Source organism: Chrysemys picta, chromosome 2 (genome assembly GCF_011386835.1).
Source record: "Chrysemys picta bellii isolate R12L10 chromosome 2, ASM1138683v2, whole genome shotgun sequence".
NCBI classification, from domain to species: Eukaryota; Metazoa; Chordata; order Testudines; family Emydidae; genus Chrysemys; species Chrysemys picta.
In genome coordinates, this window is record NC_088792.1 from 271,534,496 (window position 1) to 271,547,720 (window position 13,225).

A 13,225-nucleotide genomic window follows, 5' to 3' on the forward strand; every position below is an offset into this window, starting at 1 on the left:
TTTTAATATTTCCCTCGTTTACGTTTTCCTCTCTGCTTCCTTTGCTTTTGCACCAGCCCCTTTTTTAGTTGCCCTGCAACCTTCCTTTCCAGGCACACCTGAGGAGCGCCTCCTTCCAAACATCTCCAGCCTTTGTTTAACAAAGCGGCCAAATGACAATAGATGGCTTATACCCCTGAGATGAAAGCTGGGGAGGTGTTATGCAACGCCGGCTTGCAAAATAAAAAAAATAAACATCGCTCCAGCCCCATGATCGCGGCGGTAAAGGTGGTCACCAAGTGACCTGTGTTGCACGAGGATGGGTTGTATTTTCTGTTGCATGGGTGGAAAGGAGGTCAGGGAAATGTCCGATGGGCAGGAGCAATTGCAGCGAGCACTTTAATTCATCTCTGGTGCTCTTACTATGTTTACTTCCGTTTCTCTGGCTTCTAGTAGCGCCTGTTATGGTACAATGCAGCCTGTCCCCCCCCAGTCCCTTTCCCCGCTAGTAATACTAGCTGCCTTTCCCCTTCGCTTTACACACTGCTGCGGCGGCGGCGGCAAACAAAATAGTCCTCGTAATGCACCAATCCCACCCCTCGCGCACTAGCCCACTCCACCCGCTAGTCTGCAGCCAGCTCTGCTTTGGCGGGAAAGGCGTAGCCCTATAAAAGCAGCAGTGTGGGGAGGCTGCCTGCTCTTTGCAGTGGCGAGAGGGAGGGAGACGGGCTCGCACGGTAGCAGTCGCTGCGCCGCCTCCTAGTCAAGCCCCCTCCCCTCTTACGCCGGCCGGCGCTTTACAGCCGAGCGAGCGAGCGAGCGAACTTCCGACTGCCCCCGGACACGGCGGCGCTGCCTTGGACTTACAATTCCGTGCGCGAGGGGCTGGCGCTGAAAGCCGCCGGGAAAGGCGCTTCCCCCCTGCTGCCTGCCGCTTTTGTGGGATAATTATTGCGGGACAGGGGTTTTTTTTTTTTCATTTTTCCCCTTTCGCTTTTTTTGCACCGTCTTTAATCCGTCCCCCGCTGCATATCCCAGCCGGTGCATCGGAGGAACCGGTGAGTTTGCAAAGACGTGTTCGCACCTTTTGTTGGTAGGGTTCTCCACCGGGGGGTCTGCCCTGGGTTTGCACCCTGGGGGGGGGCTAGGCTAGGTGACCCCTTGGTAAAGCGCTGAGCTCGAGGGGTGGCTCAGCTGGGAAGTGTGTCTAGACGCAGTGACACAAGGTGTGTAGCAGCTGCAGCACGGGCAGCCTGTGTGTAAGGCGCGCTCTGCCTTCCTCATTCATTGCACTGGGGTCTTTAAATCGGGCTTTTCCCGGGGCACTTCAGTGTCCCCGCTTGCAGCCCCGGGCGGGGGAGAGGGGTGCCCTGAGGTCTGGGTTTGTACCTAGCCAGTGTCCCGGTTGGGTGCTGGGCACACGGGCAGCAGAGTTTGGTTTCCCCCTGCCCCTTTGCAGTCCAGGGGGAGTGAGGCTTGGGCCAGCGGGGTAGGTGGGGAGCTGCCTGTCCTAGGATTCGCTCCGCTTTTCCCCGGTTGCCGACTCCGGCTCTTGACCTGCCGGGGAAGTGGGGCTGGTGCTGGGCAGAGGGGTCCCTGGCCGGGCGCTGGCTCATTTTCACCGCTCTCCAGCTGGGCTGGACAGGATCGGCGGGGACCGGGAGCCGGCTCCCGAGGAGGGGACGGAGCCGAGCTGGCCAAGACCTGGGTCTGGGAGGGGAGGCGAAGGGGCGGAGAGGAAACCGGAGGCGGGCGGCGACGCAGGGGAGAGAATCCCGGGGAGCCCCTACCGCTGGGGGGTGGGGGGGGGGAGAGAAGTGCGCAGCGGTCGCCGCGCTCTGTTAAGGTGGTTCCGGCTCGAAGGAGGCGCTTCAGCCGCAGCGCCCGCTGTCCAGCCCGGCGCACTGCGGGTGCGGGCGGAGGGGTCTTTTGCTCCCCGTTTTGCACCGGAGCGATCTGCGGGCTTGTAGTGTGCCCCGTATGTCCTCAATTGATGGGGGGTCGGTGGTTGCAGCCCACTCCTGCGCCGTATTAGGGGGTAGGTGACCCCCTTCTCCACGGGGGTGTCCCCCTGTTTGCACCGTTTATTGGGGTGCTCCGGGGGGCTGCACCCTGTTTATCGGGGTGCTCCGGGGGGCTTCACTCAGTGTTGCATGGTGGGGGGGCTGCACCCCGTTGTTACCCCGCGGCGCCCTGACCCGTGTCCCCCCTCCCTTGGCCCTCAGGCACCAGCCGCCGCGATGCCGCTGACCTCGACCCTCCCCAGCAAGAACTACGATTACGACTACGACTCGGTGCAGCCCTACTTCTACTTCGAGGAGGAGGAGGAGAACTTCTACCTGGCGGCGCAGCAGCGGGGCAGCGAGCTCCAGCCGCCCGCCCCCTCCGAGGACATCTGGAAGAAGTTCGAGCTGCTGCCCACGCCGCCCCTCTCGCCCAGCCGCCGCTCCAGCCTGGCCGCCGCCTACTTCCCCTCCACCGCCGATCAGCTGGAGATGGTGACCGAGCTGCTGGGGGGAGACATGGTGAACCAGAGCTTCATCTGCGACCCGGACGACGAATCCTTCGTGAAATCCATCATCATCCAGGACTGCATGTGGAGCGGCTTCTCCGCCGCCGCCAAGCTGGAGAAGGTGGTGTCCGAGAAGCTGGCCTCCTACCAGGCGGCCCGCAGGGAAGGGGGCTCCGGCTCCCGGCTCTGCCCGCCACCGCCGCCCTCGCAGCCGCCTAGCCTGGCCCCCTCCCCCGCCTCCGCCAGTACCTACCTGCACGACCTGGGCGCAGCCGCCTCCGACTGCATAGACCCCTCCGTGGTCTTCCCCTACCCGCTCAGTGAGAGATCCTCCAAGCCCGGCTCCCCCAGCTCCAGCCCGGCTTCCCTGCTGGGCGATGACACCCCGCCCACCACCAGCAGCGACTCGGGTGAGTATCAACCCACCCTTCTTCTCTCAGCAGACTTGCCCACCGCCTAGCCAGACAGGGGGGCTTCCCTGGGGAGATCGGCAGGGGCACAGCCCGGCTGCTCCTTGCCTCTTGGGGAGTCAGACATGAAGGTAACTGGCCCTGCCAGGGAAGACACCAGGGACTTCCCCTGCCAGGCCCTTTATGGCTCCAGCTTCCCGTTCAGATAACTTATCGAACAACGTTTGCCGGCCCCACGGTAAGCGCTGAGCAATAGCTGCTCCCTCTGTGCGTTTTGGGGTGCACTTTTGTCCCCTGAATGTACCCTTTGTATACCACTTTAAAAGTTAACCGCTCCGCATGTACTAGATGACAATCCTCCTGGGTTCTGTTGGGTTGTCTTGTAATTTGCTCAGGTTGAATACTTGGAAGGTTTAAAACACGAAGGGCTTGGGCAGGACACACAGTTTGGTTTCCTGCTGAAACTGGTGTGTAACTCCTCCCACCCTAAGGATTTCAGTCCCCCTATTGCATGTGCTTTTTTAAATGCCACGTTAGCAAGGCACGCTGAGAGGCTCTGCGCGAATTAAATTCCCTGGGAAACCAGCCCATGGGGTGGGGGGGGGAGAGGGAGAAAGGTGTTAACTTTCATAACAGGCTCTGAGTCATTCCACAAAGCTAGAATCTTATCCAATTGAATCTGCCCTCCAGTGACATTCATGGGTTGGGATGGGAGGTGCTAGTGAAAGTAGTTGAAAAGAAGTAAATGGGTCTGGGAAAGTTTTTGTAAGGCATGCTTACATAGCTTTCAAACAGTTTGAGAGACAAACCCATGTATAGTCAGGGACTGAGGTTTATCTGCCCATGAAGTTTATAGTGGGGTTTTTTTTGTTCCCCTGGATTACCCATGAATAATGGGGGGAGCTTCTGAAGGTGCCCCTAAAATATACAAGTGTTAAGTAATCTTTGCTTTGGGGTGTTGCCAAAGACTCACTAAATATTTACAGATGGCTTCCATGATTTGGGGGATTAATTTTTTGCTGGGGTGGGGGTGGGGTTATGCTGTAACATCTGCTGTCAGCATTCAACTTCCCTGCTGTCTGTTCAGAATTACGTAACTTGCTATCTGGGAGGCAGGGTTTGGCCATCTGGGATGCAGAGTTAAGAATTGCAAAAGAGGAGTCTGTTCTTTTAACAGTATTTCTGTTGAATGTTGGATTTCTCAAAGAAAACATTTTTCAGGGAAGTGCAGGTTTTAGAAACAGATTACAAAATATATAAAATATTTAAAAGCCACCTTGTTCTCCATTATATAGCAAGGAACACTTACAAACTGTTAAATGTCCCTACAAGTTGACTTACAGCAGGGGTGTTTTTTCTTCCAGAAGAAGAACCAGAGGAAGATGAAGAAGAAATTGATGTTGTGACAACAAGTGAATCTGAATCAATCACACAACCAACAGAAGAGCACAGTAAGCCACACCACAGCCCACTAGTTCTTAAGCGGTGTCATGTCCCCATCCATCAGCACAATTATGCTGCTCCTCCCTCCACCAAACTTGAGTATCCTTCAGCAAAAAGGATAAAGTTGGACAATGGTAGAGTTCTCAAACAAATCAGTAATAACCGAAAGTGCTCAAGTCCCCGCACATCAGACACAGAAGAAAATGACAAGAGGCGAACACACAACGTCTTGGAGCGCCAAAGGAGAAATGAGCTGAAGTTGAGTTTCTTTGCTTTGCGTGACCAAATACCTGAGGTAGCCAACAATGAAAAGGCACCCAAAGTTGTCATCCTTAAAAAAGCCACAGAATATGTTCTTTCTATTCAAACAGATGAACACAGACTGATTGCAGAGAAAGAACAGTTGAGGAAGCGGCGAGAACAGTTGAAACACAAACTTGAGCAGCTAAGGAACTCTTGTGCATAGATTAGAATAATCTAATCCAGACTGAAATAAAATATTAATATTTCTAATCTTACTCATGAACTTATGCCAGTTCTTAAAGTATGGAACCATTACAATTGCATGCTGTGCAAAATAACTCAAGACTACACAACCTTGGCTGGATCCTCAAAAGGTTTAGCCATAACCTCAAAACTGCCTCATAATTAATACTTTGGGCATAAGGACAAATGGGACTTTTCTTCATGCTTGGGGATGAACTTTTCAATTTTGTTTGAAAATTTTGTATTTAAGTCATTTTTCTTAAGACAATTCCAAAAAGTCGTCCTCAAATGGCTGTATATATTTACATACCTTATTGCTATGTACATACTTTTAATAAAATCTTTATAGAAAAATGTGCAACATTAATACTCAGCAGTTATGGCAACTGGGTTTATACTTGTCTTGAACTTCTGTGCCAGAACATTTCACCGTTTTATGGGTTTTATTTAAATACATTTTCTTTTAAAAATTGATTTTTATTTTGTTTTTAGATAAATAAATATTTGCCTAAAATATAATTAGTTAAACCATCTGTAAAGACTTTGCTTCTTCTTCCCATATTGTCATCTACAGCTCACAGATTCGATGTCCTTGTAATAATGCTAGTAATCTGACATAACTCAAGGCTAAATTAAGATTTTGGAAAATCTCATTGTGTATGTATATAGGGATCATTCACCAACCACTAGAGTTGCCAGATTAACAGTCCTTAGTTGTCTACATACATTTTCAAAGCAGGTAAAAGCAAGGTTTTTAACTGTGCCTCATCAAATGACTAGACCACTGCTTTTAGTGTCTTGCATAGCTGGCCAGTCCACTTATAGTGAAAAGTGAGGGTGGCTTACAATGTGATCACCTTTCTATTAAGAACTAAACTAAGACTGTCTACACTTAAAATGGTAGCAGCACTTCAGTATAGATACTCACTGGAGCCAGGGGAGGGGTTCTCACATTACTGTGGTAAAGCCACTACCCTAACAGGCTGTACTTAGGTCAACCAACGATGTTGACCTAATGCCGCCTACAGGGGGACTTAAGTCATTTTAACAAAGCCAGTGGTGGGGGTGGATTTCTCATACCACTGAGTGATATAGCTGGGTCCATAATTTTCCTGGTGTAGACTGGACCTAAACAGTCATTTTTGCACCAGCCAGTCTAGTGGCTGTGGGCTTTCTGTTCCTTCCAAACCATTAAGCGGTTGTTAATAACTCCAGAGCTAAATAGTAGGGGCAGGATTTACTATGCATTTTCATTTTGCAATAAGGACTGGAATTAATTATATATTCATCTTCCAATATAATCCTACACCAATAGTGGAGGATACTAGTGTAAACTACTACTGCTTCCTGTATTTATCATAAAGAAGTGGTGGAACCAAATCAAAATTAAGGAATACAACATGGTAAAAAACAAATGAAACTACTCTTTTGTCTACTTTGAATGTTGGGGTTTTGAAATGAACATTTCTAATTCTGTTATACATAGCAGACAATGTTTTAGCTCTAATTCCTGTAAGAACGAAGTGGAAAAAAATCAAAAAACTCTTCCAAGAACAAAAAGCAATTTTACTGACGCATAACCAAACTACACCAATAGGTATGCCTTCATTTACCTACTCTACAAATTACGGCAAAGAAAGAAAACACTAATTTCTTAACTGCAGATTAAATCTCTGACTGAATCTGACCCACCAGTTTAACTGTCTTGTCACATGACCTCTCAAATCAGGAATTAACTCAAATTATTGTTTTTGCCTCAAGCCTTGGAGAAAGTCCCCATGTGTGTAACAATATAGACAACTTGCTGCATTAGTCAGACAACCTCTTTCCTCAAACTTTTTAGGCTCATGCACACACCCCCCTTACTCCTGTCTGTCACTCCTCACAGGAGCTGGGAGCAGGGCTGTGGCTACCTGGGATGGTAAAGGGGCTGCAGCTGGGGGCAGAACTGGAGCTGGGAGCAGGACCAGGGCTGGGGCCAAAGGGGAGCAGAGCTGGGTGGTGCTCCCTCCACAGCTGACCCAGGCCCTGCTGTGCCCCCCTGAACATTTCTCTGTGTCCCTTGGGGGGGGGGCATGCCCCACCGTTTGGGGACCTCTGCTTTAGAAGTATGTTTTAAGGTAACAATCCTTACCCCCTTCTGCTGCCTGTGTGCTGAAGCAGCCTGAGTCAAACCAAGAAACAAATTAGGCATTGGATCGAGGAGGGGGGAGTAATTTTTTTAAATGAAAGCCTGTCTCTGATCATCCTGCATTTACAAAAAGAGCATTTCAGAAGCACTGGTCTGAAATTTGCAGTGATTGTATGCGGTGCAGTTGTAGCCCATGTTGGTTTCACGATACTAGAGAGTGAAGCTGGGTGAGCTGTAACGCTGTGTGGCTCAAAAGCTTGGCTCTTTCTCACCAACAGAATTTGGTCCAATAAAAGATATTACCTCACCCATCTCGTCTTTCTAATTTACAATGCTAACATTTGTAAGAAGACTTAAATGCACCTGTAACAAACAAGCTGTTTGATTGCTGGATATTAGAGCAAATAACCTCTGCTAGACAAGATACCTCATGTATCTCACATCGTTTTCTGACATTCTAACATTTCCCACCAATCATCCTGTAAGGTCGGGTTGTGGCTGGACAAATCATATCTCATTTCTACATTGCCATAAATATTCATATTTGAAAAGTTGACAAGGTCCTTGCTCTGAAGTACTTACAATAAAAGTTGTTGTAGCACACTGCCTACAGGTGTGCTGTCTGGGATTTCCAGTGGGGCCTATGGGAGGTAGGTGCCCATATCCCATTGAATTTCTACAGGTGTTGGGTGCTTAGGATCCTTTGAAAAATCTTGGTCTTTGTTAAACTTGTCTGGATCCCTCTTCGTAAGTTTCTAAAATGGCCTGCAGACACTTTTTTGAGGATGTGACATGAGCAAGTTAGATATTGGTGAACAGAAGACCATGAAATGAAACTTGAGCTGTTCTGTCATGTCAGAACCATAAGTAGGGTGCTTTCCACTATCTGTGACCCTTAGAGCAATTTCTACGTTCATAAAGCACTCATTGGGGGAGGTAGCTTTATTCACTTTAAAAAAGTATGTATTTAATAGCCATTTTCTCTCCTTTTCTGCCCTGCATTATTTCTGGGTTACAATAATAATTTGCACAGCATCTGTTGTCCAACAATTTCAAAATGCTTTTCAAATCAGTTATGTTAGCATACACACTTTACAAATGGATACATATTCATCCAGCAAAGGAGGCTCGGCTGTGGGTTTGGCTCCAGGTCCCCTGCATTAACAACATTCCTTTTATCACCTTTGTTCCCATTAATAAGTTCAGGACGCAGAGACTAGGTAGCAGAGTACCTCTTACATATAGCTTTCCTAAAACCATGGGAAATATTTGGGAGATAGCAGTCCTTGCTTTAGCTACAGACATGAAGGTTCCCAATCTTTTAATAAATTGGATTTTTTTTTCTTTACTCATTTTCTGTACTAATCTTCACTTGGGCCATGCGCCGACCCACGGCCAGAACAGTAAAACATATCTTTATCATACTCCAAATCGACCTTTTTACCTGCTTTAGGAGATCCCAAGGATTTATGGGTATTTCCTTGTTTTAAAACGATTGTATCTAAATGCCATAGCAAAAAGTGGGTTAAAAATAGTACTTGAGGTCAAGAAAAAAACTGGTTTCAGAGTAGCAGCCGTGCAAGCTGCCATAAAACCATTGCTGCAGCAAAGAAGAGGTTGCTTCCACTCCTATAGTTCGTGTGACAGGCTGGGAATAAACGAGATATCCCAAAGGAGTTTCTGGGATGGATTCAGTTAGTGATGCATTAGAATCATAGGGTTTGAAGGAACTGCCAGGGTCATCTAGTCTGACCCCCTGCCAAGATGCAGGATATGCACTGTATATAGAGGAGGAAGTGTTAGTTTCTGCTGCTGTTTTTGGAGCAATAAAGGTTGATAAGCTTGTAAAAGAAGGCACTGGGTCTTGAAATGTAATAAGCTTTCACACTGCTTGCCAAACAGCTGTACCACAACAATGTTTAAAATACCAGCAGCATTTTTATCTCCATCTCTCTGCTCTTCCAGTTCTACCTGAGCATTCAAACCATATCTGTTGGAAAAGCATGAAGCAGCAAATTGTGCTAAATTGTGGTAAAAAAACCAACTAGGTGGCACTCAGAAATAGTCCTTAATAGTGAGAATAAATTTGCCTGCATGACACACTTTGGTAATTAAAATGTAACAATATGGGTCTTTAGTATTCCATCATTTCTTTCTCTAGCACATCATTTCTGTCCAGCCAACTAATTATAAATATGTATCATCATATAATGTTTTAGGACACATGGTTAGGATTTTCAAAAGCACTGAGCATTGACCTAATTCTGTGCCCATTAAAGTCAATGGCAGTTCACCATGCCTTCAAATGAAACAGAGCTGGGCCAACACTGAGCACTTTGGAAAATCTCATTGTGTATGTATATAGGGATCATTCACCAACCACTAGAGTATCTGGAATCACCCTAAACTGGAATTAAGATAGAACACTGAAGTTAACTCACCAATTTAACTCACCGTGGGATTTTTAATTACCATGTATATCCAGAGCTTAGGTTATACATCTCATCAGAAAGACAGCACCTCCAGCTGTACAGTGCCTCCTAGAAACATGCTGCTGCATGGATTCAGGAGTGATTCTGAAAGAAAAGCACCACTTACTGAAACAACAACACTTGCTTTCCCTTTGAGGTTTACTCAAGCGTGGTCCACACTACGAGTTTAGGTCGACTTTAGCAGCATTAAATCGAATTAAGCCTGGACACGTTCACACGACGAAGCCCCTTCTTTCGACTTAAAGGGACCTTTAAACCGGTTTCTTTACTCCACCTCCGACAAGGGGATTAGCGATAAAATCAGCCTTAGCGGGCCAGAATTGGGGTCATGTGGACGGAATTCGACATTATTGGCCTCCGGGAGCTATCCCACAGTGCTTCATTGTGACCGTTCTGGACAGCACTCTCAACTCAGATGCACTGACCAGGTAGACAGGAAAAGCCCCACGAACGCTGGAATTTCATTTCCTGTTTGCCCAGCGTGGAGAGCACAGGTGACCACGCAGAGCTCATCAGCACAGGTAACCATGATGGAGTCCCAGGATCGCAAAAGAGCTCCATCATGGACCAAGCGGGAGGAACAGGATCTGCTCGCCATATGGGGAGATGAATCAGTGCTAGCTGAACTCCGTAGCAGTAAACGAAATGGCAAAATATTAGAAAAGGTCTCCAAGGCCATGAAGGACAGAGGCCATAACAGGGACGCACAGCAGTGCCGCGTGAAAATTAAGGAGCTAAGGCAAGCCTACCACAAAGCCAGAGAGGCAAATGGAAGGTCCGGGGCAGAGCCGCAAACATGCCGCTTCTACGCGGAGCTGCATGCCATGCTAGGGGGTGCAGCCACCACTACCCCAACTGTGTGCTATGACTCCGTCACTGGAGAAACACACAGAGAAGCGGGTTCGGGGTATGAGGAAGCTGAGGATGAAGATAATGTAGATAGCTCACAGCAGCAAGGAAGCGGAGAAACCGGTTTCCCCAACAGCCAGGATATGTTTATCACCCTGGACCTGGAGCCAGTAACCCCCGAACTCACCCAAAGCGTGCTCCCAGACCCTGAGGGCACACAGGGGACCTCTGGTGAGTGTACCTTTGTAAATATTACACATGGTTTAAAAGCAAGCGTGTTTAATGATTAATGATTAATTTGCCCTGGCAATCGCGGCCAGTACAGCTACTGGAAAAGTCTGTTAACGTGTATGGGGATGGAGCGGAAATCCTCCAGGGACATCTCCAGAAAGCTCTCCTTCATATACTCCCAAAGCCTTTGCAAAAGGTTTCTGGGGAGGGCTGCCTTATCCCGTCCGCCATGGTAGGACACTTTACCACGCCAGGCCAGTAGCACGTAGTCTGGAATCATTGCATAACAAAGCATGGCAGCCTATGGTCCCGGTGTTTGCTGGCATGCAGACAACATCCATTCCTTATCGCTCTTTGTTATCCTCAGGAGAGTGATATCATTCACGGTCACCTGGTTGAAATGGGGCGATTTTATTAAGGGACATTCAGAGGTGCCCCTTCCTGCTCTGCTGAACAGAAATGTTCCCAGCTGTTAGCCAAGCGGTGGGGGGGGAGGGGTGAAGTGATCATCCCCGATAATTGGGTGTGGGGGGCGAGGAGGTTAGTTGGGTTTGTGCTGCATGTTAACCCGGAAACCACAGCCCCTCCTTTTACATTGCAAACCCATTTTAAATGGCCAACCCAATGGGTGCTTGGTATGGGAAATGAGGGCGCTACTGTTTGAAACCATTCCCACATGTTAAGAAGGTTAAAAAAGGCCAAAAGACTGTGGCTTACCATGGCTGCCTGCAAGCCGAAATCTGTTGCCTGGCATTGCGTGAGTGATCTCTCACACCAAACCGGCAGGCCCTCAATATAAGAGGAAAAATGCGACCTTGTAACGAAAGTACATGTGCTGTGTAATGTGAACAGCAAAATTTAACGTGAAAGAGTGTACCCACTGTTCTCTAAAATGTGTCTTTTTTAACCACCTCTCCCTTCTCCTTCTCCAGCTGCAAATGTTTCTCCTTCACAGAGGCTAGTAAAGATTAGAAGGAGAAAACGGCGGACTCGGGATGACATGTTCACGAAGCTCCAGATGTCCTCCCACGCTGAAAGAGCACAGCAGAATGCGTGGAGGCAGTCAATGTCAGACTACAGAAAAGCACAATATGAATGAGAGGAGAGGTGGCGGGCTGAATCGCGGGATGAACAGAGCAAGTGGCGGGTTGAAGATGATAGGTGGCGTCGGCTTGCAGACAGACGGCAAGAGTCGATGCTCCGGCTGCTGGAGCATCAAACTGATATGCTCCAGCGTATGGTTGAGCTGCAGAAAAGGCAGCAGGAGCAGAGACCGCCGCTACAGCCCCTGTGTAACCAACAGCCCTCCTCCCCAAGTTCCATAGCCTCCTCACCCAGACGCCCAAGAACACGGTGGGGGGCCTCCGGCCACCCAGTCACTCCACCCCAGATGATTGCCCGAGCATCAGAAGGCTGGCCTTCAATAAGAGTTAAAGTTTTAAACTGCAGTGTGTCCTTTTCCTTCCCTCCTCCCCCACCCATCCCGGGCTACCTTGGCAATTATCCCCCTAATTGTGTGATGAATTAATAAAGAATGCATGAATGTGAAGTAACAATGACTTTATTGCCTCTGCAAGCGGTGCTCGAAGGGGGAGGGGAGGGTGGGGTGGTTGGTTTACAGGGAAGTAGAGTGAACCGGGTGGGGGGGGGGTAGGGTGACCAGACAGCAAATGTGAAAAATCAGGACGGGGATGGGGGGTAATAGGAGCCTATATAAGAAAAAGTCCCAAAAATCGGGACTGTCCCTATAAAATCGGGACATCTGGTCACCCTAGGGGGGGGCGAAGGGTTCATCAAGGAGAAACAAACAGAAGTTTCACACCGTAGCCTGGCCAGTCACAAAACTCGTTTTCAAAGCTTCTCTGATGCGCACCGCGCCCTGCTGTGCTCTTCTAACCGCCCTGGTGTCTGGCTGCGCGTAATCAGCGGCCAGGCGATTTGCCTCAACCTCCCACCCCGCCATAAATGTCTCCCCCCTTACTCTCACAGATATTGTGGAGCGCACAGCAAGCAGCAATAACAATGGGGATATTCTTTTCACTGAGGTCTGAGCGAGTCAGTAAGCTGCGCCAGTGCGTTTTAAACGTCCAAACGCACATTCCACCACCATTCGGCACTTGCTCAGCCTGTAGTTGAACAGGTCCAGACTACTGTCCAGGCTGCCTGTGTATGGCTTCATGAGCCATGGCATTAAGGGGTAGGCTGGGTCCCCAATGATAACTATAGGCATTTCAACATCCCCAATGGTTATTTTCTGGTCCGGGAAGAAAGTCCCTTCCTCCAGCTTTCAAAACAGACCAGAGTGCCTGAAGACGCGAGCATCATATACCTTTCCCGGCCATCCCACGTTGATGTTGGTGAAACGTCCCTTGTGATCCACCAGGGCTTGCAGCAGCATTGAAAAGTACCCCTTGCGGTTTATGTACTCGGTGGCTTGGTGCTCCGGTGCCAAGATAGGGATATGGGTTCCATCTATCGACCCACCACAGTTTGGGAATCCCATTGCAGCAAAGCCATCCACTATGGCCTGCACGTTTCCCAGAGTCACTACCCTTGATATCACCAGGTCTTTCATTGCCCTGGCAACTTGGATCAGCAGCCCCCACAGTAGATTTGCTCACTCCAAATTGATTCCCGACTGACCGGTAGCTGTCTGGCATTGCAGGCTTCCACAGGGCTATCGCCACTCGCT

General features: G+C 48.8%; 1 protein-coding gene across 3 annotated transcripts; it reads left to right on the forward strand.

Moving 5' to 3' along the window:
* Positions 1 to 656: 656 nt before the first annotated feature.
* Positions 657 to 5,184, forward strand: MYC (MYC proto-oncogene, bHLH transcription factor). 3 transcript variants are annotated; one of them, XM_005288812.4, is made up of 3 exons: positions 657 to 1,037; positions 2,205 to 2,901; positions 4,269 to 5,184. In XM_005288812.4, the coding sequence occupies exons 2-3, from the start codon at positions 2,220 to 2,222 to the stop codon at positions 4,808 to 4,810; spliced, it is 1,224 nt and encodes a 407-aa protein (XP_005288869.1). In that variant the 5' UTR covers positions 657 to 1,037; positions 2,205 to 2,219; the 3' UTR covers positions 4,811 to 5,184. The 3 variants fall into 3 exon arrangements, with proteins under 3 accessions (XP_005288869.1, XP_005288867.1, XP_005288868.1); XM_005288810.4 differs by having other exon boundaries at positions 658 to 1,037; positions 4,266 to 5,184; XM_005288811.4 differs by lacking the exon at positions 657 to 1,037 and adding an exon at positions 1,827 to 2,017 and having other exon boundaries at positions 4,266 to 5,184.
* The last annotated feature ends 8,041 nt before the right edge of the window (positions 5,185 to 13,225 follow it).

What these genes read in the sequence shown, in the direction of transcription:
- MYC (XM_005288810.4), top strand. Translation starts at nt 2,220, where the DNA reads ATGCCGCTGACCTCGACCCTCCCCAGCAAGAACTACGATTACGACTAC. An exon ending in CACCACCAGCAGCGACTCGG is followed by an intron (nt 2,902 to 4,265) that starts GTGAGTATCAAC and finishes TTTTTCTTCCAG; the next exon opens with AAGAAGAACCAGAGGAAGAT.